This window comes from Chelon labrosus, assembly GCF_963514085.1.
Source record: "Chelon labrosus genome assembly, chromosome: 13".
Lineage (NCBI taxonomy): Eukaryota > Metazoa > Chordata > Actinopteri > Mugiliformes > Mugilidae > Chelon > Chelon labrosus.
This window is the reverse complement of record NC_140346.1, coordinates 8569989-8596924: the sequence shown is the minus strand read 5'-3', so window position 1 is coordinate 8596924 and position 26936 is coordinate 8569989. Positions and strand designations below refer to the sequence as shown.

Below are 26936 nucleotides of genomic sequence, written 5' to 3'. Positions count from 1 at the left end.
AACTCTTGTCCAAGCAGGTAGTTGAACGTGCGTGTGTGTGGTGCTCCGCTGGGCCGGTATGGAGGGCGCGTGTCCGAGGAGGTGGATAACTGGCTCTGCTGTAGTGTTCCTTCACACACTGGCCCTGTCCTGGACAGGTAAGACTAAGAGCAACTCCAGCCTATGAATCCCTGAATCTATCTATCTATCCATCTATAACAAGCTAAATGTTAGCTGCTGTTCTTTTCAGAGCAAAAACCCAAAATATTTTTTTAATTCATTTAATATCAAAAGCCATATTTTGCTTTTTATGTGTTCCCTTTCCATTAGTTAAGTGTGTTATACTCTGATCAGGCATAACATTATGACCACCTTCCTAACACTGTGTAGGACTCCCTTGTGCCTCCAAAACAGTTGTGACTCATCAGAGAATGGACATGGGCCTTCTGAGGGTGTCCTGTGGTGTCTGGCAACAGAACGTTGTTAGTGGGGGCCTTTTTTTGTGCATATAAAATATCTGCAAAGTTACAAAGTCCAAAGGTGCACGTCAAAAGGAGTTACCCATTACACCATAAATCACTGCTCCTGAACTTCCCGAAATGCGTTGTTTGCCATCCGTCCTTTTCTGCCGTTATTTTTCAAAGTCAGTTTATTTGCGTAACGTCTGGCTAGCAGTCGGCTTGGCAAGACACTTGTTCTAAATAGTTTAAATGAAACAACAGAGTGGGCCAGCTGAGCAATCACAGCAGACTGGACTTTTTGGGAGGGAGGTCTTAAAGAGGCAGGAGTAAAAATGGAGCGAATGAAAAGAGGGTCTGCAACAACGTTAAAGCACAAACCTGTTCTATCTGACCCCCAAAATAAAGTGACATACCTATACATAGGTATTGTATGGCGCTTGTGAAATCATTTGTTGCTGCTTCTGTTCTTTGGTTATCGTACAAACAAAACTAATTACATGTGACCTGTTAATCAATGAGCCAGAGCTTTAATTAGACTGAGCCAGCTGTTTCCCACTGTCTCTGCGCCAACACTTCTTTTGCACCCACAGGTGCAATTGAGCCCGTCCCCAAAATAGATGGACGGCACCAGGCAGCTCTGACACTGCAGGAGAACATGACTCACAGGTTCAGCTGCCAGTCAGACGGCTGGGACCCCCGTGCTCCTCCCCTTCTGACCTGGTACCTGAACGGGCAGCAGCAGGGAGAGCCAGTACCAAACCGCGGGCGTCTGGTGATGACGCCACAAGGAGACTCTGAAGTGGTGAGACCAGGGACCCATCTCAACAGCTCCTTCTCTCTGAGGGCCAGGAAGTGGGACAGGGAGCTGGTGTGTGTCGCATCAAACCCCAGGACAGGAGAGAGCTACAATGCCACGGTCACGCTCAATGTCCAGTGTGAGTCTGTGTGATATTTCAAGAAACTTAAAGGGGCCATTTTCAGTTGATACGATAAATAGAGTGCTGCTTCTCTCCTCGTTGTTCCAGTCCAGCCAGAGATCCTCAGAGTGAACGCCCACTACAGTGAAACCTCAGACCCGGGTCTCTCCCTCGTCCTCTTCGCCTTGGTGCGGTCCAACCCGCCTGCCACTATCACCTTTGTGGACCAGTTCGGCCAGCAGGTTGCCAACACCTCTGACTTCCTCATCCTGGACTCTCGAAGCTACCCCTGGCTGACCAATCACACGCTGAAGGTGATGCTGAGCAGCCTATCAGGGAACATCTCGCTGAACGCCAGCAACAGTGTGGGAACGGTGCAAAGCAACCTCACACTGGCAGGTCAGTGAGGAAAAACGAAAAACCGATCCTTTAAAATGAGCCAATGCTGGCATTTTAGGCAATATGAGTTATATAACAATAGAGTGGCATATTAAAGAATAAACGTATTTGGCTTTCTTTGACAGTTTTAGCATAAAGATGCTAGCAAGATGCAGGCACAAAAACAACCTGTAAAAACAAAAAATTGTTATTAAGTCAGGACTATTTCTTGGCCTGGGGCAGTGACTGTGTGGAGTCTTACCTGCACAGTCAGGTTGCAGGGCAATAATGGAACTTAATAAAACATTTCAAGAAATAAAACCGTACATAATGCCCCATGAAACCACAACTCTGTTACAAAAGTTGTGGGGCATGGCTTTGCATGGCTGCACACTGCTCACTTGGATGGGCCAAATAAAGTTGATTTGAATTAACTTGAAATCTTCTTCTGCCCCCAGAGTTTCTGCAGTCCCGTGTGGAGGTGCCCATGCTGGGAATAGTGACTGGAGGAGCCATGGCCTTCATGGCCCTCCTCATCCTCAGTCTGATAGTCCTCTGCCTCATGCAAAAAAATAAGAGCAAGTCCATCGGTGGGTGTGTTTGTGTGTGTCGTGAGCAAGTCAGCTGATGTTGTAGCACTGTCGCATGGATCGTCGTGCACGCTTCAACAGTCTGATGCTCTTCTTTGTATTACGTTGCAGACGAGCCAGTGGAGATTCTGATGACCAAGAAAAGGTGAATAAAGCCGTCAGACACGCGTCACTGGATGTTGGAGAGCAAATGAGACAGGAAGAAAGGAAATGTAGTCAGGCAAATATGCTAGATGAACGCTTTCTGATACTGCCAGACTGACTTATATAAGAAATACATTCAATTAGCTCAGAAAATGTCTCTTTTTTTGTTCTCTACAAGTGACAGGAAGACAGATTTATGACACATGCATCTTGGGCCAACGTCATAAAAACTGTGAGGCTCATTTAAAGGAACAGATCAGCACTTTCAGATATAAGGTTATTTGCTTTCTTGCTGAGAGTTAGATCAGAAGACTGATACCATTCTCAAGTTTGTGCAGTAAATGCATAGCCAGCACCTTGTAATTTGTTTAAATTTTGCGGGGAGAGGATACGTAACTGTTTCCCAAATTTCCTTCTCCTTTCAATTCCGTATATTACGCTTTTAGCATCCAAACACAGGATCATCTCAATAAAGTGTAATTCTTCCCTTTTCGCTCCAACTTATTTAAACTGTGTTTAAATCCACTTAAAAAAGTAAGCTGCTAACCATCTTTGACCGTGATGATGATTATGTCATAAAAAAACAGAGGAGAGAGTGAAAGAGGGTAAAACAACGCTGCAAATTTCCAAAAATTCAGCAAAAAAATAACAAGATTTATTTCTCCAAAATGTCCACCTACTCCCTGTAGTATCAAATAACATATGAATCATAATGATTCTGCACTTCATCTCATGCAGTAAACATTGAACATTTCTGCAACTTAGTGTGGAAATCCTTAGCTTTCTTTGTGGAGTTTGAATGTTCTCCCTGTACCTGCATGCTTTATATCTGGTGGTGATCAAGAGAAACTAGACAAGCTTGTTGTAACTTGTAGAGAACTGCTTTGATATTGTATAGAAATCGGTCAATAAATCAGGTATTAGTCATTTTTTTAACAACAGGACATCACCAAACTCCCACTTCATCAACAATATCTTACCATTGATACTGCACCGGTACCATCTGCAATTCAGCACGCCCTCATGCCACATCTCACCTAGTCAGTTTCCCCTCAGCACATTAGCGGATAGGACGGAAAAAACTGGCGAAGGCAACTTTCTGCTCTTAGGAAGATTTTATGCCCATCCTACAGATCAATAACACCTCTAATCCAAGTTTGATACCCGTCCATAATGTCCACACAGTGACTCAGCCAATCTGAAGACAGAAAAACCTGATAAGACCTACATCCCCAGAGAGATGTCGCTTCCTTCCAACATGCAGCTCAACGACCTCAGCACTTTGAGAAAAGGTAAGAGGCCCTTGCAGCATAATGCAATCCATGCATATTCTGCAAAGAGAAGGTGTAGTATGTGACTATTTAGTGTGCCAAACATCTACACAGACCATATTTAACACTGACAACTTGGAAATCCAAGTGGAATCATTGCTGTCAATAAATGAGATGTTGCACTATGATTTTAAAATTTCTCATTTTTGCTTTGTCACAATGACATGAAATGAATGGAGCCTCTTGCAGTTTCATGCTAAAACTTAAAATAAATTGTGGTTTTTGGTGTGAAATATGATTAGCTGTGACCTTTTAAGGCCAAGCAATTCACTGAATACTCTGGAATTATGTTTTCTCTCACCGTGTCGAAAAGCTGCAAATAGAGGGTAATGACAGCGTCAGTTGATCCAGCGATGGATTTTGTAATGTACAACTTTTAGACCAGAAAGCTTGGCTGTTCTGTTGATTGGTTTTACAGAAAATACAGGGTTTACTTGAAATTAAATTTTTAGGTTATTTATTGTGTATAAATACAAATGAACTTATAATCAAATGAAGAGAGCATTAAGGTTTTTTGGTAGGCTGGAAACTTTGTAAATTGCTTTGCACTGGTTACTGTTTTTCTCATAAAGTAAAAACTGCTTTAATTTTGTTCGTTTCACAGTATTATAGTGGATAATGGATAGTTTTTTTGCACAGTTTACTATCATTTCATTAAAGTAAAAAAAAAAAAAAAACAACTGTGAAGATTCCAGACATTCGCCTGCTTGACAACAGCTGCAAGACTTCAAAGTTCAATGTCAGAAGTCCAAATATTTTAGTCTTATCCTGAAAGGGATCACAAGGAGGCAGGCAGGGATGTATGGGGGTTACTTCTGGAACTACTTCAGAAATGCACTTAGCTGACAAGTACACTGTATATAATATGTCATGTGTTGGTTAAATATGAAGGTGCTGCAAGCATCTTGTTATCTGAGCTCAGCATAAACTGCCCGGCACACTAAACTCTACAAAAGCTTAAAGTTGTGTCATTACACTGCTCTGCTGGTCTATTAAACATGGGTTTTGTATGCTCATTGGTAAACTTCAGTGTCAGTTTTGACGTGTTTTTATAACTATCTTTCAGCACACTGGCAAAGTTGTTTTGTGTTTATTTTAATGGTATATGTAAAGGTGAAGTATGGTGTTTCCTGCAAGACGAGTAAAAACTGTTAATGACTCATCCTGCACTAAGAACTTTTGCATCCAGTTGAATGCTTTCTCAAATTTTCATGCCCCTCCCACTCTTGGCTGGTTTCTGCTCTTGGCTCAAACATATACAGTATGGGTGGGCGGTGCCTGCTCTGGCCATTGGAGCTGATCAATCAGGGTCATAGACTGTAGAAAATATGGATGACGTGTCTCCAGTTCCTTCCATTGGCCACAATGATGTTAGAATTCCGGGGATACAGACTGCACCATCTTACGATTTTCAAGCCGAGTCTGCGCAGTAATGCCCGCACTTCCGGTGTTTCCCGCGTTTTCATTTGATTAATACTGTGCTGTGCTCTACCTCCACCAGTTACAAAGAAATGGTGGATTATTTACCTATTTATTTTTTCCTAGTCGTATAGTCCTATGGGATTGCTTCACAGAGTGATTGTCATTGGAACTGTTAGTCATCATAATATCACATTCTGTCTCTATACATCTATAACTAACTAAATGAAACTTCTCAAACACTTGAACATGTATCAACATTATGTTAACCACCTAAAATGACAGAAACCATCCTCCACAACAGAGGAGGTGGAGATTATGACCTATACTGCAGCCAGCCATCAGGGGGTGCCAAAGCTCTACTTGCTTTGGCTTCACTTTTGAGGAGCTGTCATGGTATCCACTTTTTATGCAGTCTACGATCCGAGCAGACTGGGTTTTTGGGGAGGAGGACGGCCTCCCTAGCTCTGTTTTAACAGGAAACATGTATTTATGCAGAAACAAATAGCCCTCCACTAATCATTTCATGGGGACTTTAATAGTGACAGTGGTGGTGGAAGCGTTGGCCAGGTTAGCAGTTTCTCCTCTACTCCCATTTTCTCTTACCTGGTTAGCTACAGCCACTAATATGACATACTGTTGTAAAAGTTGACTCTCATTTAATTGCAACACGTAAAAGATAAAATTATTTCCTCAAAACTATGCTGCAAGAAACTCATCATTATATCCGCATCTTTCCTGCATCACGTCTCGTAGCCCGAGAGGCTGCCCAGCAGAACAGTGTGGGAGAGCAGAAGAAAGAGGAAGAGGAGGAGGAAGATCTGTCTTTAGCCTACGCCGCCAGAGGTCAGGGAAATACGCTCCGATCCCGTTGCATTTTTCATTATTTATACTTTCATTTTGGTGCAGAGGAACAGCAGCGAGTATTTATTGTCTTATTCTCTCCCCCAACGGTTTCTAGGTTTTGCCAGATACCCGATGGTGGGCTACATCTATAAGGTGAACAGCACAAGCAGCGAGGAGATCTGGCTCTGACGGACCTCAGAGTAATACACACACACTGCAGGTGCATGCAAAACTACTTCAAACCGTGCAGCTGTCCAAGGAAGAAACCCAGAACAACTGCCATTCAACCAGTCATCAGTCACCTTCAAGCTGGACCAGGAAGAACTCGATCCAGAAACTATCTCGCTGTGGAGACCTCATCTGGTTCTGGATGACACCAACAGGCCTGTTTCTCTGACTCAAACATAAACATAGATTTTGCAAAATAAGACAATGCTTTTGTCATTAAGTACTTACACCGCTGACGTGTGAACTCCAGATAAAGATTCTCATATTCAGTATGTCTGACATGATTTCCTGTAACCACATGCTCTTAATGTCCTCCTCCTTGTCGCATTATTGGAATGCATTCATTATTCTATGCTAACACCAGAATGTTAATGTGATATTTTACAGTTTGAGCAGTAATATCTGCATAAGATAAGAATATGTAACTGTTTATGGACATGTAACATGCCATGTACTGTATATTTGTATGCATATGTATATGTGTATAAAAGAGAATGTCTAATAAAGATGATATGGAGAGTGTATGTAAGTGAAATGGTTACCATGCTGTGGTTTCGTTTGCCACTCACCAGGGGGCGCTCTGAAGTGGTTTATGGATTTTCTGTTTGTCACAAGGGTGACGTGGTTTTGACACATGAGGGTGATGGTGAAGTCACTGTTGCATCTTGCGAGGGAGCTATTAGATGATCTGCTTTCTTCTCATGCGATAGCAGGTGCACGAGAAGAGAAAAAAATGCACGAGTGTGTGCGTGCCAGGTGTGAGCTCTGGGTCGCGGGTTAGTGTGGCTTTTCTTCAAACAGGAAGCAGAATGGTGTTGTGGGAGCACCTTATTGCTTTCCTCTGTCTTTTTCTCTGCTTGAACGAGGAATGCAGTCTGTCAGGAAAATGCATTTTCAGCACCCAGCGTTATTAGAATATTTAAAACATTCATCCGAGCGCACTCACTTGGGCCTTTGTTTTACTAGATGGAGCTGCTCCTCATCAGATCTCATGTCCCAGAGCAACTGCACAGCACGTAGCATTTAGTGCCAACAGACTGATCAGTCAGTTCATTTCCATTTTTTTTTCTCTGATGGTTGTTCATTTGGAAAATGCATAAGCTGCTTTGACAAAATGAATAACAGCATGTGGGAGTAAGAAAGAGCTGAGTTGCAATGTTTTGGCTACAAATAAAAAAACACGATTGTCTATACCACGTAGCATTCAGCTGTGACTGAACAGAGGGTTAAAAATTCACAAAGGCAAATGTACTAAATATCACATGCCCAGTTTCATTTCAATACACAAACGTAAGTACTAACATCACGCTGTAAAAATACAACGCATACAAATGCATCGCACATGTCACTGGTGTTGTCAAAAGTTCTCCATATGTAGAAATCAACAAAACCTGCTGAGATAGAACATTAACCAATCACATTTACTTCCTTCTCTCACTCTCTCTCTCTCTTTCTCTCGTTCTCTGACACACACACACACACACACACACACAGACTCTTTGGCATACAAAGACTGGATGCTTTGAAAGCTGAACCCACGGCACCGCTTTATTTCAAGGTCAGTACACTTTTTTTTTTATTTCAAAAACAAAATTTTGATTGTGTCTATGATATTATAAGTTCCATTCAGTCTACACCGTGTATGTTTTGGTTACGCAAAGATGTAATTTATTATTTTTTTGTAAAAATCAAATAAGCCAAAAGCCAGAGTTTGTATTACTGATTATCTCTAATAGTTGTCTTAGCTCTCTAAAACATTGCCTGACGTCGTCGGTTACCTCTTAAAGTAAGTGTAACAAAATGGTTGACTTGGAGCAGAAAATGGCGTCCTTCCTGTTTGCTGCCGTACGCTCGCTCTTGCTCTCGGTGAACTCAGGTGTTTCCCTCTGTCATCCGCAGAACTCAGCAGAGCAAGCACACGATGAAATGCCCATTAGTTTTCCTGCTTTGGACACTGACAGGTAGGCCGCCCTCATCATTTTTGTCCTAAAGACAAAAGAAAAGAGGACAAACCTCTCATATCACAATTGATTGTTACAACTTGTCTGTTTCATGAAATGTTTTCATGTTTCTGTGCAAATCTCTCCTGCAGCATTTGTCTTGTGCGCTGCACAAGGTAAGAAGACTATTTGATTATTTACATTTGGGGTTATGTGGTAATAAATGTGTGTGTCACCATATTTATAAATCCAATGGGTTTTACAAGAAGTAGCTCATCAAGCAGTACATGGTGCGTGTTTATTGTCTTTAATTTTCTGGCTTCTTTTTCCATAGATGAAAAAAAAAAATATGAAATAGTGGTGACCGAGCTCCCTCAGGGAATAAAGCTGAAATGTACTACTGGAGATATTAAGAAGACTCAACAAGAAACAAATCACGCAGAACTGAAGCTGGACTACACTAATGACAACGCAGGGCAGTACGAATGTGCTGACGATGCATCAGTACAAATCTACGTGAAATTTCGGAGTAAGTTTTGCCTGTAAAAATCTTGTCTTCTAAATAGTTTTTTGTGGTTTTACACATACTTTTAGTGTATGCAGCAATGAAGTAACAATGCTATTAAAACTGACACTGGCGTTTATCTGTGTGTGTGTTTGTATGTGTGTGTGTGTCCAGCCTGCGACAACTGTGTAGAGCTTGACGAGGCTTCGATAGCAGGCATCGTGGTGGGAGACGTGGTGGCTACGATCGTGATTGGAGTAGCTGTCTATCTCATTGCTTCTAAAGCTGGGACTGGAGCTGTTGCCTCTGACAAGAAACGTAAAGTCTTTCTGTCTATCTATCCACCCATCCATCCATCCAGCCAGCCATCCATCCAATATTTCCAGGCACATTATCTTTGAAATGTAGTGTTTCCCTCATATTTATTACAGACAAGAAAGAAAGAAAAAAAATACTTTCTCCAAAATGAATTACAGTTAGTCAGTCGACCCGATGTAAGGTAACTGATGAGAGTCCTTGCGGTACACATTTTGTCTCCAAAGGATACAAGCAGCACAATTACAAAATTAATTATTTAGTTAATGAAAATTTATTTATAATATCAAAACACTTTTATTAGTTTGAATAAGTGACTCTTATATATTATCTACTGTCACTGTGTTTGCTGAAGTAGTAAGCCAATAATTAATGATGCATCGCATTGGTAAACGTACTTTAGCTCAAAGACTAAGAGTCAGGAAAATACTGAGTCAACCAAAACATCACATTGGGAATTTCTTTTCTAAAGAAGTCCTTCAAAGTTATTTCATGCAAATATTAGGCCAATGAATTACCCTAGACGGCTATTTAGGGTATTATTAGACTTAGATGGTGCAGAATGATCATTTAACGTTCTCAAATGTATAAACTGCTCACACCAACTCAGTGCGTAGGTTACGCCGTCTATGTTCCGCAGAGATATAAACCACGTTTAAGACCCAGACAATCCAAACTGGCATCAAAGAATGAGTTGTGACCAAGGCCCACTGTGTCGACTCACATCCCGTGTCTGGGCCAAGAATGGACACTTGAATACACGGCTAAGATTACAGCCAGTCAAGTGACCTTTACATTCTGCATGAGAGACAAAAAACTTTTTATACCAGGTCGCAGTAGTCAGTATTATATTAATTATATTTAAAGTGAGAAATCGGAAGAGCTAGGACTGCAGCATATTGGGATGTTTAGATGACGACGAAAAATTTGTTAGCTTTGGTAACTTCAGTTTCTTTACTTGTACGTTGGTTGGTCCATGGACTGAACAGCCAATGAGAATCTGTCTCACGGTTTCAATCCCCTAAAAAGCTGCAACAACAGGGATACAACTGGCATCAATGGTGCAGAGCACACCGCAAAAGCTGGGGCCACATGTGGCTAACTCACAGCTGTGACCGTTTGTTGCTACTCTCTGATTGGAGAACACTACTCTTCCCATCAGTCAGTCAAAATATGGATTTCCTTCAGAAATGACACGTGTCACATGGCAGACCAAAACAGTCAGCACGGTTAGAGCTTGAGCTGCAGTCTCTTAGTGTAGAGAAGTCCACTCACTGACCTCCCTAGTGTTCAGTCTTTACATTAGTTCCAGTGATGCACACGTGAGGCTCTTAAATAAATTAGAGTAACCGGAAATCCTAATGCAAGAAAACACATAGTTAGATTTTTGTAGCATTCTAACTTAACTCCTTGAGATGAAGTGAAGGTTTGTATTTTCCCCGATGACAAATTATTTCTTTAAAAGAGAAAAAGTTCTTTTAGTAAACATAGCAGGACCAAATAAGCATGGGAAAAAAAAAAAAAAATAATAATTTACAACATACAATTACATAACAAATCGAATAACTTTGATGAATATGTGTATAAATACTAATAATAGAACTGATCTTAGTATGAATTGTGATTAAAATAGTCAAATTATATTGTGTTTCTATTTTAATATCATCATCTGTCCTCAGGCTCTGACAAAAGGCCTCTGGTTCCCAATGAAGAGAGCAGCAGAGGGCCCAATGAACATTACCAGGTGAGATGAAGCATGCGATAATCACATTTAAAAATAAATGACACCTTCTCTAAACCTTTTACTTCCCCTATGTCCTTCCTCAGCCTCTGAGACCCAAAGGTCAGAAAGACACGTATGACGTACTCCACAAAAGATAAAGTAGCGGTGGCTCACTGCCCAGGAACCCCACCCCCACCTCCCTGCTGATAACATACTGCATCTCAGACATCTTCAAGAAGTCTGTTACCTCTTCTTGGGTCAACATGGTGCCCCAGCAGTTGTTGACGTGTGCCATGGATGCCACTCATCCCTAATGTAATTTGCTTTGTATGATATCGATTTAGTTTAGGATCTTGTGTCACTTATAATTCACCATGCCTGTAAGATCATGCTGTGCAGAGATTATTTCAGCTAATATTTAGATGCCATTTTGATGTGTTAATTTTCTAACTTGTTAAATAACCAAACTGTAATGTTGCAAAATTAAATAAAAATAATATGGTTTATTGTCATTCTGTTTCAGTTCTGAGGTACTTGTATTGTTATATGTCTACCATAGTACATTTAGCTAAAAGCTAATATTATGCTTTTTATGCTGTTCATTTATTACATGTTACTACTAGTGTTAAGATTTTAAACTAAAAACCCCATATGAAACATATAATGCGGTGTCTGACATTGTTTAACCAGTGGTTCTGTGGTGTTGAATTTCTATAATGAGGATGAGGATGCTGCCTGAGATGATATACTGTACAGGCTTTATATCGTCTATGCTAATGTGCATTGCCTCACACAACATCAACAAGACTCATACAACTCAACAAGAGGAAACAAACAGATTGTGACTCTTTGGAAGGGGTAAGACATCTAAGTTGTGTAACTGAGAAATTAAAAATGAACGAATGAAATGAAAGTCGCCTACAACAATACAACTACTACTATACTACTTATGCACTGTTACACAGTGGCGGATGATGTATGCAAGATGAGATTAGATTAGACTGAACTTTTTTGTCATTGCTTGTAGTACAGGTATATACACAACGAAGTGCAAACAGCAATTAGTGCAAATTTAACTCAGTAATAGGGAAAAAAGCTCAAATTGTTCTACCGGCCATGACTATTGTATTAAGTAAAAAAAATGTAATACTATGCAGTACATATATACATATACACATGCACATAAATGCAACAAAAATACACACACAAATAATAATAAAAAATACCTGCTGGGCCAATCAAATCGTTTGGGGTAGCTTTATGCTGTGATGATTATGTAAAAGTACTAGCGACATAGTTTTACACGTTATACATCCGAGTGCGTGATACAACAAGTGTGTAGACATATTTTTTCTCTGTTGCCCCATAATGAAATCCAAATGGCATGTTACCTGACTCATATTCTTATATGAAGTGAGTCTGGATATAACAGGCAACAAAAATATTCCATTACAAGAAAAGGTCCCCAGATGTAAATCTATAAGCAAAATGGCCACATATAATAATAATAATAATACCTTTATTTATATAGCACCTTTTAAAAACAACGTTTACAAAGTGCTTTAACATTCAAGCGTGAATAAAATACTCAGGCAAGATAAAACAACCAACAATATGTGAGAAGACAATAAAAGCAATTAAAAGTTAAGTTACATAAACAACCACATAACAAAATTAATAAATATAAATAAAATAAAATAAAACACAGTAAAATAGAATGGCTTGATTCAAGTTAAAGTTAAAAAGAAAGTTAAAAGGACAAACCTCACATAAAAGCAAGTCTATAAAAATGAGTTTTAAGTAGTGATTTAAAAGAATTCACTGACTGTGCAAGCCTTATGTCCTCAGGCAGGGCGTTCCAAAGTCGAGGGGCCGTGATGGCAAACGCTCGGTCACCTTTAGTTTTGAGCCTCGACCTTGGAACAGCCAGAAGGGAACCACCTGAGGACCTAAGGCTGCGGGCTGGCTCGTAAGGAGTCAGTAACTCTGATATATAACTTGGAGCCAGCCCCTGACGTGCCTTAAAAGTGATCAGTAAAATCTTAAAATCAATTCTAAAACAAACAGGGAGCCAGTGAAGAGGAGCTAAAATTGGTGTAATGTGCTGTCGTCTGTTAAAACCAGTAAGAAGCCTAGCTGCTGCATTTTGCACAAGTTGGAGGCGAGAGAGTGATTTTTGATTAATGCCGGAGAGAAGTGAGTTACAGTAGTCTAATCTGGAGAATATTAGTGCATGTATAACCTTTTCTAAATCGGGGCGGGAAATGATTTTTTTGATTCTGGAGATGGTTTTGAATTGAAAGAAACAAGACTGAACTACTTTATTGACATGTTTTTTGAAGTTGAGGTTTGAATCAAAAATTACTCCTAAATTACGGGCAGTGGGCGTTACACAGTTGGCATAGGGACCAAGAGAGGTTAGAATGGAGCTGGTGTGGATAGGGGGATTAAGTAATATGATTTCGGATTTTGAGTTGTTGAGTTTCAGGAGGTTCTGTGCCATGCAGCAGTTCACATCACTAAGACTATTTATGCTTTGTAAGTACATTTTATCATTGAATTTATGAAAACACCACAGACAGTATAAAGATGAATGGCGGAACTGCTCCTCAAAAGTGAAGCCAAAGCAAGTGGAGCTCCCCCTGGTGACTGGCTGCAGTATAGGTCATAAGCTCCACCTCCTCCATGTTAGTGGATGGGACTTGGGTCGAACTAAAACAACCTGTGGCTCAGTAGGTAGAGCGGGTCGTCCACAAACCAGAGGGTAAGCGGTTCGATCGCTGGAAAATGCCGCGTGCCAAAGTGTCCTTGAGCAAGACACCGAACTCCCAGTTACTCCCAGTGCATGGTACTGGTGTGTGTGCTTGTGTGAGCAAATGGGTAGATGCGTCTGTGACTTTAAAGCGCTTTGAATACCAATAGGTAGAAAGTTGCTATATAAAAACAAGGCCATTTAAAATACATGTCAAATCATTTTTTTTCCAAGGATGCTTTCTGTCATTTTAGGTAGTTAATGTAATGTTGATGTGTGTCCAAGTGTTAAGTTTTTGGATAAGTTTAGTTTTAGTTAGTTATTTGACGCTATAGACAGCACGTGACATAATGGCGATTACCAGTTGCCATGCCAGCCACTCCGTAAAGCAGTCCTGTGGGACTGTGAGAGTTGTAAAAATAATAATACTAATAAGTACAGTGCATAATCCAACATTTCATTGTAACTGGCGTTGGTGGAGCTGCTCCTTTTGGGGCCTGAAGCTTTCTGGTTTCAATTTGTAGACAGAGTGCTGTTGACCAGTCATATTTTGGTTGCATGCAGGTAAACAATCAATGTAAAGAGTAAAAGAGACAGAACACCACGGCAGCAAGCAATCTTACGCGGCGCGTTTATCAAGCAAGTACCTTAAACTGTGTCAAATGGTGACTTGAGGAGCAGTGTGGCTCCATTCTTGCATCTCACTGGCATTGCTTTTCTGACCGTAAACAATGACCGGCGAACGGAGCAGGCAGTCTCGGCTTGGATGTCCGTTGACCTCACCGGAAGCACTGAAACACTGGCCCCAGAGGAGAGAGACATCAGACGATAGCTGATGGATGTTCCCACGTTGACCAGGTAATACACAGCCAATAGTAAAGTTTTTAGTTTTTCTGCTAACTGAGTTTTTGGCAATATTTATTTCAGTAAGAGTTACATATGTAGGTTACTTAAGTAATGATCTGAATACTTCTTTAACCATTTGCTGTTGTTGCTGCTTTGCACTAACATGTCACAGGGGTGATGATCTATCAGAGGTCTTATTCACTCTGTTGCACAGATAAATAGATAAAAATGCAGGAAAAGCCAGAATAGTAGAAGTTACACAACAAGGGTATAGCCAAGAGCAGAGAAAACGTTTAAAAAGAAAGAAAGGTCAAAATAGTAACAAAGAAGAGATGCAGGAAGCGGATAAGAGGTGAAGGTGGAGGAGGAAGATGACATAAACCGTAGCTAATATCAGAGGAAGCCTCCCCCTGTCAGATAATCTGATATCTTTAATTCTTTGATTGTTATTCGTCTTGTTGATGCCTACAAACTGCACTTCGGAGTCGAGGAAGAGAAGAAAGATCAAACAATGGAGCTTTTGACAGCTCCTCGCAGAAACACAAACTCGATCAACCCCCACACACACAGGCACGCACGCGCACACACACACACACACACACACGCTCCAACACAACTTCTGACTGAGTGCATGTTCACGCGCTTTCATGCACGCGCACAGGTTGGTGTGTATGCCCGTGCGCGGATGTTCACTCAGTCAAGCAGATGAGCAGATGTAGGTCTATGTGTGGGAGCGGTTTGACTTAACACACTCTGAAAGGAGAACGTATACAAACCCCACCACCACCACCCTGTTTGCTTCTCACTCTCACAACAGTACGATAGAACAGATGTAAATGAAGATAACCGAGCAGTAAGTGTGGGAGTGTTTCCACCAAACACTACATTTCTTTTCTACTGCACTTACAGTATGATAGACTAATCAATCATTAGTAGTCTGCCTGAAGAAGAAATACAGCGTCATTTATCCCGCTTTCGTTTCCATTGGTACATCTGTGCTCAGTCACTGCTGGTAAAAACAGGAGACCCAAACATGGCGTGACGCAACATTTCCACTCTTTCTAACTGTAAAAAGTCAGTGCATTGAGAAATGTTTCAGAGAGATGTCACATGTTTCCAAAGACAGCATGGGAAGTCAGTCACAAAAGAGACGCGAAGAGCTTCGAAGGCACGCTGGTGGGGCTCGGTGTGCACTGCGGATATGAGCTGCGGCTTTGAGGCCGCGTCATGAATCGCACATAGCTAGAGCTCTCAGCCATCTCAGTACTGTTTCCAACCATGAACAATAAAAGAAAATGAGATCAGTGTTGACTGCGGTTTACTTTATTAGTGACACATGACACATGCCCATTACAGTGAAGAGAAGATTGACACCTCAGATTAGAATGAAAAAGCAGCATAGCAAGTGAGCATGTGCATGTAATGAGCACAATAAGCTTATGCAGGTACATTTCACATCTGACTTAAAATTGCTCCTCATTTTAGAAAGGAACAATGTAACAATGTACAGAAAACAGGTATATCTATTTTTTAGGACTTGATCATGCAACGCATTATTAAGTGCAGCTCTACACTCTAATGTGATCTGATGGAGAACAGTACAGAAACTTTCCCATGAAGTTTTGGTGAAAACAAGTCAATTAAGAAACATATTTATTTATTGTGGGGCGGCACAGTGGTGTGATGGTTAGCACTGATGCCTCATGCCGAGGAGGGTCTGCGTTCAACAGGCCTTTCTGTGTGTAGTTTGCATATTACTCTGGCTTCCTCCCACCGTCCAAAGACATGCTCGTTCGGTTAATTCGGTTCTCAATTGGCCGTAGGTGTGCATGTGAGTGTGAATGGTTGTCTGTCTCTCTGTGTTAGCCCTGTGATAGACTGGCGACCTGTCCAGGGTGTACCCGAATGAATTTATTATTGAACAACAACACGGTGGCTTACTATGAGCTAAATGCCAAAACGTGTTCTGTTACTGATTTCTCATCTTTATGGCAGAAGCAAAAGAAACAACCAAAAATATAAAATAAAATAAAAAAACATTATATCCATAGAAAAAAACATTATATCCATTGCAAAAGCAGACTTTATGACAGAACAGTTGCACTTAAAGGGGAACTACCGTTTTTTTACAACCTGGACCTTATTTCTGGCATAAAATACGATGGTTTACTCACCCATATAACTTTGGTGTGTCATTTGGAGTCGTTCGGACGATATTTACATCTGCGCATATCCATATAGTGGGAGTGACTGGGGCGCAGAAACACTCTAAATAACGCATTATCTCGCTCATTTCACCAACATTTTGTTATTGTACACTAGTGCTATTCCCTGTCGAGTCCGGAGTTACCTGTTATCACCATCCGGGGTCTGTAGATTGACCTACTAACCTCTGACCTGGATGAAGTCAACTCTGAGCACTGTGCGCACCTCGCGCGGTAATTTGCTGTAATTTGCTACTGCTAGTTTTTTGCAACACGGCTGAATAATTTTCCGATTCTGAGGTTGTGGACGACGACTTTGTTTATGATGGACCTCCTTATCGTTTTGAGCCATAATAACAAAATATTGGTGAAATATTGGTGAAATTGGTGCCCCAGTTACTCCCACTATATGGATACATGCAAATGTAAATATCATCAAAACAACTCCAAATAACACCAAAGTCATATGGGTGAGTAAACGATCGTATTTTGAGCCAGAAATAAGGTCCAGGTTGTAAAAAACAGTAGTTCCCCTTTAATTGACCACTGACCCAATGAACTGCATCCTCACTGCATATTACAATAAAAACAAAAGCACATTTTCTCTCTCCGCCATGTAGATAACTTTGGTTTTATTTGACCGGATGACCAGGTAGCTGTTTATCACAGATTTCATGTAAATAGTCTGGATACCCAGTTCCCATACTTGTCTACCATTAGATGGGCTGAAGTATAGGGGTAGATGTGTTGGCTTTACAGAGTGGATCGTAACATCTTAATTTGGCTTCATTAGAAAACAGGCAGGCTAATATAGATTCATCTAAAAAACACATCTCAGCAATTCAGGATCTTGTACCATAGATGTACTATGAGCAGCAGATGCTACAGCCCATGTTGGTAACAGAATGTCTACTCAAAGAAAACCTAAACTACTGCTCCATAATGGCTAGAGTAAAATAATTTTGTTTTTCAGGTTAAGCAAAAGCAAATGGCGACTTCAAAGGAGTGACCCCGGTGCCTTCAGATGACTTCTGTCTATCAGGTCCTTTTCACCACAGAGTAGGTGTCCTTGGTGCGGGTGTTGAGGTTCAGTTGCTGCCAAAACACGACCAAAAGATTGATGGTTAGATCACAGTGAACATTAACAAATCAAAGACACACCAGTCTGATAACCAAGTTGTTTCTATATGAACCAAGGTGAAGCATGTCAGAAGAGCATTTAGTGACCAACCACGATGGCCTTTGCTTTTGATCTATGCTCATAAGTAAATATAATATAGATAAATTAAATATTACCTGACTAAACTAGCCTAAATTTATAATTTATAAGCATATTTACCAAACATTTTGGTAAATATGCTTATTAACTGGACTATTTCTTGGCCTGCCACAGTTTTAAAAGACCTGAATGTGTAGTTTTTACTCCTTCATTTTTGGATTAAACCAATAGATTTTATTGTGAGCTTCACACCAGTTCCACCAGTTTTGCTAAACTACGTTAGCTGGAACTGGAGCTTCAATACAGAAGTGAATTATATGTATATATTTGTCACTGAGTTACATTATTTTGTTGTTTTTAAATTCTATTGAGTTATTTTCACTCTGATCCCTTTGGGTTATTTTTATCTCCTCATGCTTTGATTATTGAAATATAGTTTTCTGCTGTACAGGTTCGAGGTCAGTCAATGAGGATTATCAGTCGAATTCAACATATTCTAACCTCATAAACTGAAGCAGTCTGCTTGCAAAGCTGTGTTTTTAACTACAGTACTTACCTCATACTCAACAGATTGTCCAGGGGGAGGTCGGCCTCTTGGACGAGCAGGTGCTAGAACATGATGACAGAATAAATGTGACCAAGTGCTCGTACTGTCACTGAGAAAATGAGAATTTCTAAGAGTAAACAACGACGAGAAGCTGTAGAAGTACTTCATCCAGGTCTTCTTCCCCTGAGATCCTTCTCACCTTTGGGTGCAGAGTGACTAGGTGCTGCTGGGATTTTCTTCTTGGTGTTGCTGTAGATTGCTATTATTACAATGGATGTAAAGACCAAGTCGAGAATGATGACCATGCCAAATAAAGATGCATCCACCTCAAAGCAGTCCTTACAAGCTGGGGGACGGAGACAAGGGAGTGTCAGCTCAGTAATGACACCAACACAGAAGGTATACCATGATGAGAAAGTAGAAGATGATTTTACTCACCCTTTCCCTCCACGTAGAATTGATATACGCGAGATACACCTTCACCTTCATCTTCATAATCTTCATTATAAACACAGCTGTATCTGTCTTTGCCATTATACTCAAATTCATACGTCAGGGAGTTATTTTTCTTCGATTCTTCTTTCTTGAACCAATCCCCTTCTTTTGGACAGGTCAATATGACTTTATCCCTCCAGAATGTCACTCCTCCTTAAAATACAAGGACAGATACAATGTTACGTTACTTCAGTACACCGGGGTAAGTCTACTACATCGCACTTCTTCCCCATTTACTCTCATTGAAAAAGAATAAGGATCAGAAAGCCGAGGTTCGTTACTTGATGGCTAAGCTCAACTTACGCACATCAGTCATTTTTCTTCTCTTGGCAGCTTCTCGTATAGATAAAAAACATTTCCATTAACTGCTTAAAAATAAATGTCAAGAGCGCAGCCACTTATCAGCGCTGATGGAGTACAGGAAACCGAATAATGTCTTTGAAAATGCTCTTGAATATCGGATTATTTTGACAGAACAGGCATTGTTCTAACAGAAGCAGAAATTTTAGCACATTGAATCAAATAAGATAACGTTTAGATATTTACCTTTCTGCGCCGTTACGGTTCCTGAGGACAGGAGGAAGACGACGAGAACGACCCAAGCAGCCATGTTGTGCATTTTTTAAGCTGACCACTGTGGGGGGTTTTGTTGTTGTTATTGTTGTCTGTATTGGTACAAATCTTTTTCTTGTTTATATATAATTTGCGAATGTCTCCTTCAGATGATTAAAAAGTGACATCAAGCCGCCTGTTCAATAAGACACAACAGATTCAGGGAAGCAGACCTGGGACTCTCTGCCACGCTGACATCCAACCTCCCTCTCTTTAATTCTCTCAGTCTAATAAATACACACACACACGCACGCACACACACACTGTAATAGGTTTGGGCGGGAATATTTCACATCTGACAAAAAAAAACAGCTCCTCCTTTTAGAAGGTAAGTAGTTTGAATTTTAATGGCAAACATATACCATGTACAGCAAACAGTGGAGAACGGTACATAACAACTTTCCCGTGAATGTTACAGAGCTTTTACATTTAGTTTGACAGTTTTGGCGATACTCAATAACATAACACACTACAACACTATGCGCTAACTATGAGCTAAATGCTAAAACGTAGTCTGTTACTGATTTATCATCTTTACGGCAGAAGCAACGAAACAACCAAAAATACATCGTTAAAAAATATAATAAAAAAACACATCATTCAAAAAACATATTCATGATAAAAGCACACTTAAGGAAAGAATAGTTTCAATGAATTACATTAGACCACCGACCTAGTAAACAGGATCATCAGTGCATATTGCAATAAAAACAAAATAAACAGTTTGACTCTCCACCATGTAGATAGTTTGAACAGATTAAAAGGTAGCTGTGTCTGAAACTGTTTTTTTTTTTTCAGATTACATGTGAATAGTTTGATAGTCTGGTTCCCATACTTTACCTGTCTGCTATTTTAGTTGGGCTCAAGTATCCATCCTTCAATAGGGACAGATGATTTGGCTTTACAGAGTGGGTAGGGACAAAAACCCGGTGCACACGGTGATCCCAGACTTGCCAGTGCTTTTTCTTACTTACATTTATGTTCTCTCGCTTTTTGATAGCTAGTTTGAATTCGAACACGCGCTCATTTGACGGATGAACTGAAAATCTCATCCAATCAAATTGTAATCCTGTGCATGAATCTATTGTTTTCCCCTTAACATGAATGAAATATGGAGGTACTGTGAGCTTCAACGACTAGGCACCACATTTTCTTCATCAGACGCTGGTTAAAAAAAAAAAAAAAAAAAAGTCAATACAACAACATAACACACAACCGCCCAGATGCTAACTATGAGCTCAATGCTAAGATGTATTGTGGAGCTGATTTGTCACCTTTACAGCAGAAGCAAAACAACAACCAGAAATGTATCGTAGACAACTAAACCAAAAAAACATTATATTCATGATGAAAGCAGACTTTATGACACGACAGTTGCAGCGCTCTACATTAGAGAAAGCTGCAAAAGCCTGCGTATGCATGCTACTGGGAGCGTGCTGAAACTGTGACTTCTTTGAATGTTTGCCTTCATCAGAGCCGACTGTAAACCAGCGACCCCGGTGCCTTCAGGTGACTTGTTTCTATCCGGTCCTGTTCACCATAGAGTAGGTGTCCTGGGAGCGAGTGTTAAGGTTCAGTGGCTGCCAAAACACAACCAAAAGATTTCAAGATGGTTAGATCACAGTGAACGTTGACAAATCACAGACACACCAAGCTTTCAGTTAGTGACCCTTTCAGTGTCACATATTTTTTTGGTGGGGCGGGGCACTTTGTTTCTGAAAGTCTTTGTCTTAAAAAAACAAACGGAAAATGTTGTTTAGCAGGAAACAACAGATTAGCTTCTAGAGGCGACTGAGAGAGAGAGAGAACTCCTTTTAAAGAGTGTTTCACTAGATCTTAAAAAGTCTGGAATAGGTCCAAAATGTGTTGTTTGATGTACATTTTTATTAGTATACTACTATATGTTATTAGTTAGCTAGCTAGCTCACATGGGGTTCACACTGAGAACTACGGAAGTGCATGTTCTGTTCACACTGATGAGGAATGGACCCAGTTCAGAACTGAAGGTACCCTCATCTAGTTTAAATTTTAGTTCCCATTTCCAAATGTTGTGTATAACCAGGACGTTGCCTGGCTTGGTTCTGTTTGGTACATGAGGGAGCTGAACCAGATTAGTTTGAACACAGCTGGAAATTAAACCACGCCTGCTACGAAGATTATGGTACATTTCCATTTCAGCTGGGTGAATGAGTCAAAAGCGTTCATCTTTACGCTGACTAAGGGGTATCATGTTGTTTTTATATGAACTGGAGCATGTCAGAAGAGCAGGTAGTGAAGATGCTTTACGAAGTTTGACTTCAGCGTCCAACCATTACTCATAAATAAATAAAATATAGATATGTTAAATATTACCTGTCAGCTTGCCTGAACTGGCCATGTGACATTTAGGTAAATATGCCTATTTATTGGACTATTTCTTGGCATGCCACAGCTTTTTATCGCAGTTTTAAATTTTTTTGGATTAAACCACTATGCTGCATTGTGAGCTTCAGACCCGTTCCACCAGTTTTGCTAAACTACATTAACTGGAACTGGAGCTTCATATTAGAATTACAGAAATGTATTGTATGTAGATATTTGTGACTGAGTTGAATTATTATTATTATTATTATTATTATTATTTTAATCCAATTAAATTATTTTAATCATGTCTGTGTTTTTGATTATTTTTTAATTCCTTGTATTTTGATTACTTAAAATTTTTGATTGACACAAAAATTAAAATTTACTGCCGTACTGATTCTTAGTCAGTCAATGATGATAATAAGTAAATCAGCTGAATTCTAACTTTATAAATTAAATCTTACCTCGTAGTCAACAGATGGGACAGGTGGAGGTCGGGCTCCTGGACGAGCAGGTGCTAGAACATGATGACAGAATAAATGTGACCAAGTGCTCGTACTGTCACTGAGAAAATGAGGATTTCTAAGAGTAAACAACGACTAGAAGTTGTAGAAGTTCTACATCCAGGTCTTCTACCCCTGAGATCCTTCTCACCTTTGGGTGCAGAGTGACTAGGTGCTGCTGGGTTTTTCTTCTTGGTGCACCTGTAGATTGCTATCATCAGAACTGATGTAAAGGTCAAGTCGGAAATGATGGCCACCGCAAATACAGGCACTTCCAGCTCAAAGCAGCCCTTACAAGCTGGGGGACGGAGACAAGGAAGTGTCAGCTCAGTAATGACACCAACACAGAAGGTATACCATGATGAGAAAGTAGAAGATGATTTTACTCACCCTTTCCCTCCACGTAGAATTCATATTTAGAAGAGCTATCGTCAGTGTCTTTGTAAACACAGTTGTATCTGCCTTTAGCCTTATACTCAAATTCATATGTAAGTGAATTGTTAGGGGATCCAGGTATCTGTTTATTTTCTTTGTTGAACCAATTCCCAGCTCCTGGACAGGTCAGTTTCACTTTATCACTCCAGAATGATACTCTTTCTTGAAAATAAATAAACAAATACAATATTGAGTAAGTTTGCTGTATCACCCCTCTTTCCCATTAACTCTCATAGTTAAGGAAGGAAGGATCTTAAAGCTAAAGTGGTTCATGAGCCTAAGTTCAACGTATGCACATCTTGCATTTTTCTTCTCTTGGCAGCTTCTCAGATAGATGAAAAACATTTCCATTAATAACTAAAAAGGACTGACAAGAAAACAACCACTGATCAACATAAATGTGGCTAATGGCAAAGTATATGCAGTTATTCACAGCAGACAGGGTACATTGAGGAAGTACAGGAAATTGACAATGCTTTTAAATATCAGATTATTTTGACAGAATAGACGTTTCCCCCCAATTCAGAACAGAAATGGAAACAGTTTCACTTTAAAATAATAAATCAAATATTAAAGGACATTCAGATATTTACCTCCTTTTGCCTCTACGGTTCCTGCGAACATGAGGAGGACGACGAGCACGACCTGAACACCCATCTTTTGGGACGGCCACTGTGTTTTTGTGTTCTCCGTGTCTCTAGATCTTTCTATTGCATATAGCAGAATCGTGAACGTGTCCTCTTGATGATAGATAAATTACATCAAACTGCCCGTTTAATAAGACAAAAAAAATTCAGAGAAGCAGAACCAGTGCTCTCTCTCACTCTGACACACAGTCTCCCTCTCTCTAACTATCTCGAGCACACACACACACAAGGACACACACACGCACACACACATACACACATTGTACCCCACAGGAAATGTTTTTTTCAAGATGAGTTCACAGTTAAACCTCAAAATGTAGTTGACGAGAAGAGTTTATACTATATATTGTTTTGATAGAAAATTGAAGAAGACTCTTGTTATGACAATACACAATTGTGTATTATAATTTTATGTTTTGATGCTCACTGGTTTGTGGAAAACGTATGATAATGCATATACACTAGCACTTTTTTACTTGGCACTAAAACCACTTTGTGCTGTTTTGATCATTCTTATGCGCTTATGTGCTTCATGTGTATTGTCTCATATCTCCTCACCGCAGTAGGCAATATGCAATGTTTTTTATTGATCGGCTATACAGGTCTCACTCCGAACTTTTTATTTTTTAGTTAGTTAATTACCGAAATTGTCGCATCATTCATGTACAAGCACGATAAATGATCTGGTAATACTGAGAGTTTACCGTTATGCTAACAGTGTTTAAATCCTCATTTTAACCCTAACCCTTTATAAATGGTGACTTGCATATAACCAGTATAATATTTTAGCAACGCTCCACAGATCTGTTACAAACCACGGATAAAGAATTCATTTTGCGTTCCCGGGTTGTGAAAAATCTCTCTGGCTCAAGCAGTTCAGGCGCTTTTACAGGCCACGCAAGGGGAGATGTTGTCGAACATGAACAGCAACAGACCCCGATTTGAGTTTCACTAAGAAGCTCGCACATACACACCAACTGCTTTTGTCTCTCTACTGTTAAATCATAAAGTAATTTATAAAGGCACAAGAGTTTTATACTTCCAAACATTAATATGTTATAAATAATTCCAATTATAATAAAAAGTATAATGAAAGGTTCTTAGAGGTAAATGTTTCTACAAGATGAACAGAAGGTCCAGAAGGTCAGATGTCCATAATAACAAACTGGAGAGTAAGTCAAACCCTCCACCAGGTTTCCTGAAGCTCATGTGATATAGGAAACTGTGATTAAACTTAACGCTAGTTTAAACTTATGAACGCATCATTATTATTATTTTTCAAAGGTGGCACCATTCATCATTTTACTGATTCTCTGGTTCATCAAACTTATCTCATGCAAACTGGTGTGCCATAGTTCACATGATATCTATAAATCCTGCAATTAAGTTTGTAAAAGATTTCAACATTTCTGTGAGGGCAGCCCTTTTCTCTGCATGATCTAAACCCCAGTGTCCATGAAATATGTCAACCATGTGAAGTGGAGATTTAACTGCCAGCATACATTATTTTTCCAACTGGATCTCCAGAGTTGGTGCACATCAAAGTGCAGCTCTGCCCCCAAGTGGTTCAACCCCAGAGCCATTTCTTGCTATAGGCGAACTAGGCGAATGCCTAGGGCCCCCAAGCCACCACGAGGCCCCAAAGCTGCATGTTCATCCTCATCTGAGGAGAATTAAAATTAGTAGTGTAAAACCCGGATCTTTTGAGGGATTTGGATCAGCCTGAGTCACTCACTTGTATGAGCCGGGTTTTGTGAGTCACTTGAGTCACTTGAGTCACTTGACCCAAAATGACCCGATTGCGAAAGAAAGTGTTTCCAGTACATTCACTCGAGACATAATAAAGCATATAGTAAACACCTAATAAAGTATTATTAGTTACCTGTTATTGCCATTTATCAGTTGTGATACATAACCACTGAAAATCATATTTCATATAAAAATTAAACTGTTCAAAAAAAAAAGTGGCTGCTGGCTGAGTGCAGGTGGCGCTGCTTGCTAGTGGCCAGGTCGGGTAGTAGGCTACATTTTGTGATCTCACTCGGCAGAGAAGCAAAATGTACATATGTAAGATGTTTGAATGGTGCCGTTTATTGATTATATATCGATCACATGTGGTAGGACTCAACTGAGCCGGTTCAATAGACATAGGGTTGCCAACTCCCTGAAAAATAAATAAGGGACACCTCATTGTCAGGGCCGGCTGACCAGATTGCCTTCACCCATGCTGGCATGGTGAAAAATTTTAGCCCTTACTTGTGTGTGTGAAATTATGTTAAATTATATTTTAACTATTTGACTCGAACCTGAATTGAATTAGATGCACATTTGAGTAATATGAACACATGGAAAGCAAATTATTATTCAACAATTTATTTTTAAAATAAAATAAAATTTCTTTCTCAAACAGAAACCTGTCCTGCTTAACTTAAGTTTAAGTTAAGTTACATGCGTTTGCGCAACAGTTTTGGTATGACACCTCACATGTAGAAGCAGAACAGGTTAAGTAACCAGCTAAAAATTTTCACCAGCCCTGGGTTTAAGAGGGAGATAAGAGGGCGGCGAGGAAAGTGGTTGTCCTCGTTACTCCGCCCGAAAATGTGGTGGGAGGGCGCTGAAATGAAGTGTATGAGGGCAGCGGCGAGTTGGGACAACAAGGTGGTGGTGAGGACTCGAGGACTCGCCGTGACTTCATGTTTTCATCCCTCTCCAAAGGGGATCCACAGACGTGTCGGCCGAGGTTCCTGTCTCTGTGAATCGGCGGAGGAGTCTCAGTGGGTTAGCTGACTCCCGGTCTCTTGCTGCTCAGCGGACACCCTGCCGTCCATCCAATGTGCGTAAAGGGGCTCTACTTCCTCACGGTCCTGTCTGGACTCGCAGCTACAGGTGAGACACCGGTGTAGTGCGAGCGGGTAATACGAGTAAAACCACGACGTTTTTAACATTGAAATGTTTTTCAAACGTGAACCAGTCGTTTTGGTTGCTGCTTGTTTATCCAGGGATACATTGACTCATATTCCAACCATGTAAAACTGATATTCTTTCATTATATACTGTATACATCAGAACATCTGATACATCCGTGTGTAGTTTTGAGTCTGGGTTTTCCAGATGTTTACATAGACTCGTGGTAGATCCCAGGAGTGATCTTAAGACATAACAGGATGACCATTAAGCCTCCAAATGATCGAGTTTCAGAGTCAAGCAGAGAACCGTGATTGTCTGTCCATTAGTGAAAGCTCCACAGGGACCCCTAACCTCCATCTCAAAGCGCTCCCGTGCATCATTGGGAAGTGGAGAACTTGGCACACTGGAACCGGGTGGGTCGCTGAAAAATTCCTCTGAACTCTATAAAACATGCAAAGTGTTGGCCACTTTTGACAAGATAATGACTTTACTGTAATTACCGGCGTCGAATACGGGCAGGCATTGTGTTTTTGTTTTATTCAGCCTCCTTTCCTGGCTATTAATGTGGCATTAATAGTTTCCAACCATGAACAATAAAAGAAAATGAGATCAGTGTTGACTGCGGTTTACTTTATTAGTGACACATGACA

The 26936-nt window shown here is 40.3% G+C and overlaps 3 protein-coding genes across 5 annotated transcripts; 2 read left to right on the top strand and 1 right to left on the bottom strand.

Moving 5' to 3' along the window:
* Positions 1–58: 58 nt before the first annotated feature.
* Positions 59–6770, top strand: tmem25 (transmembrane protein 25; the record flags this gene model as incomplete). Its single annotated transcript, XM_084559611.1, has 8 exons — positions 59–137; positions 1031–1375; positions 1466–1756; positions 2194–2325; positions 2437–2470; positions 3655–3761; positions 5976–6065; positions 6181–6770. The coding sequence occupies 8 exons, from the start codon at positions 59–61 to the stop codon at positions 6252–6254; spliced, it is 1152 nt and encodes a 383-aa protein (XP_084415737.1). The 3' UTR covers positions 6255–6770.
* Positions 6771–7755: 985 nt separating this feature from the next.
* Positions 7756–11288, top strand: LOC311498779 (T-cell surface glycoprotein CD3 gamma chain). Of its 2 annotated transcripts, XM_084559510.1 has the most exons (7): positions 7756–7851; positions 8193–8254; positions 8386–8409; positions 8568–8762; positions 8913–9056; positions 10733–10797; positions 10881–11288. In XM_084559510.1, exons 2-7 carry the CDS (start codon positions 8215–8217, stop codon positions 10932–10934), a joined length of 522 nt encoding a protein of 173 aa, XP_084415636.1. In that variant the 5' UTR covers positions 7756–7851; positions 8193–8214; the 3' UTR covers positions 10935–11288. The 2 variants fall into 2 exon arrangements, with proteins under 2 accessions (XP_084415636.1, XP_084415635.1); XM_084559509.1 differs by lacking the exons at positions 7756–7851; positions 8193–8254; positions 8386–8409 and having other exon boundaries at positions 8439–8762.
* Positions 11289–15684: 4396 nt separating this feature from the next.
* LOC311497996 (T-cell surface glycoprotein CD3 epsilon chain-like) lies at positions 15685–23725 on the bottom strand. 2 transcript variants are annotated; one of them, XM_084558427.1, is made up of 6 exons: positions 23326–23725; positions 22688–22894; positions 22449–22595; positions 22259–22311; positions 19386–21031; positions 18749–18992 (listed from the first exon to the last, which is right to left on the bottom strand). In XM_084558427.1, exons 1-5 carry the CDS (start codon positions 23387–23389, stop codon positions 20972–20974), a joined length of 531 nt encoding a protein of 176 aa, XP_084414553.1. In that variant the 5' UTR covers positions 23390–23725; the 3' UTR covers positions 18749–18992; positions 19386–20971. The 2 variants fall into 2 exon arrangements, with proteins under 2 accessions (XP_084414552.1, XP_084414553.1); XM_084558426.1 differs by lacking the exons at positions 22259–22311; positions 22449–22595; positions 22688–22894; positions 23326–23725 and adding exons at positions 15685–17673; positions 18354–18406; positions 18544–18690 and having other exon boundaries at positions 18783–18992; positions 19386–21178.
* Positions 23726–26936: the final 3211 nt, after the last annotated feature.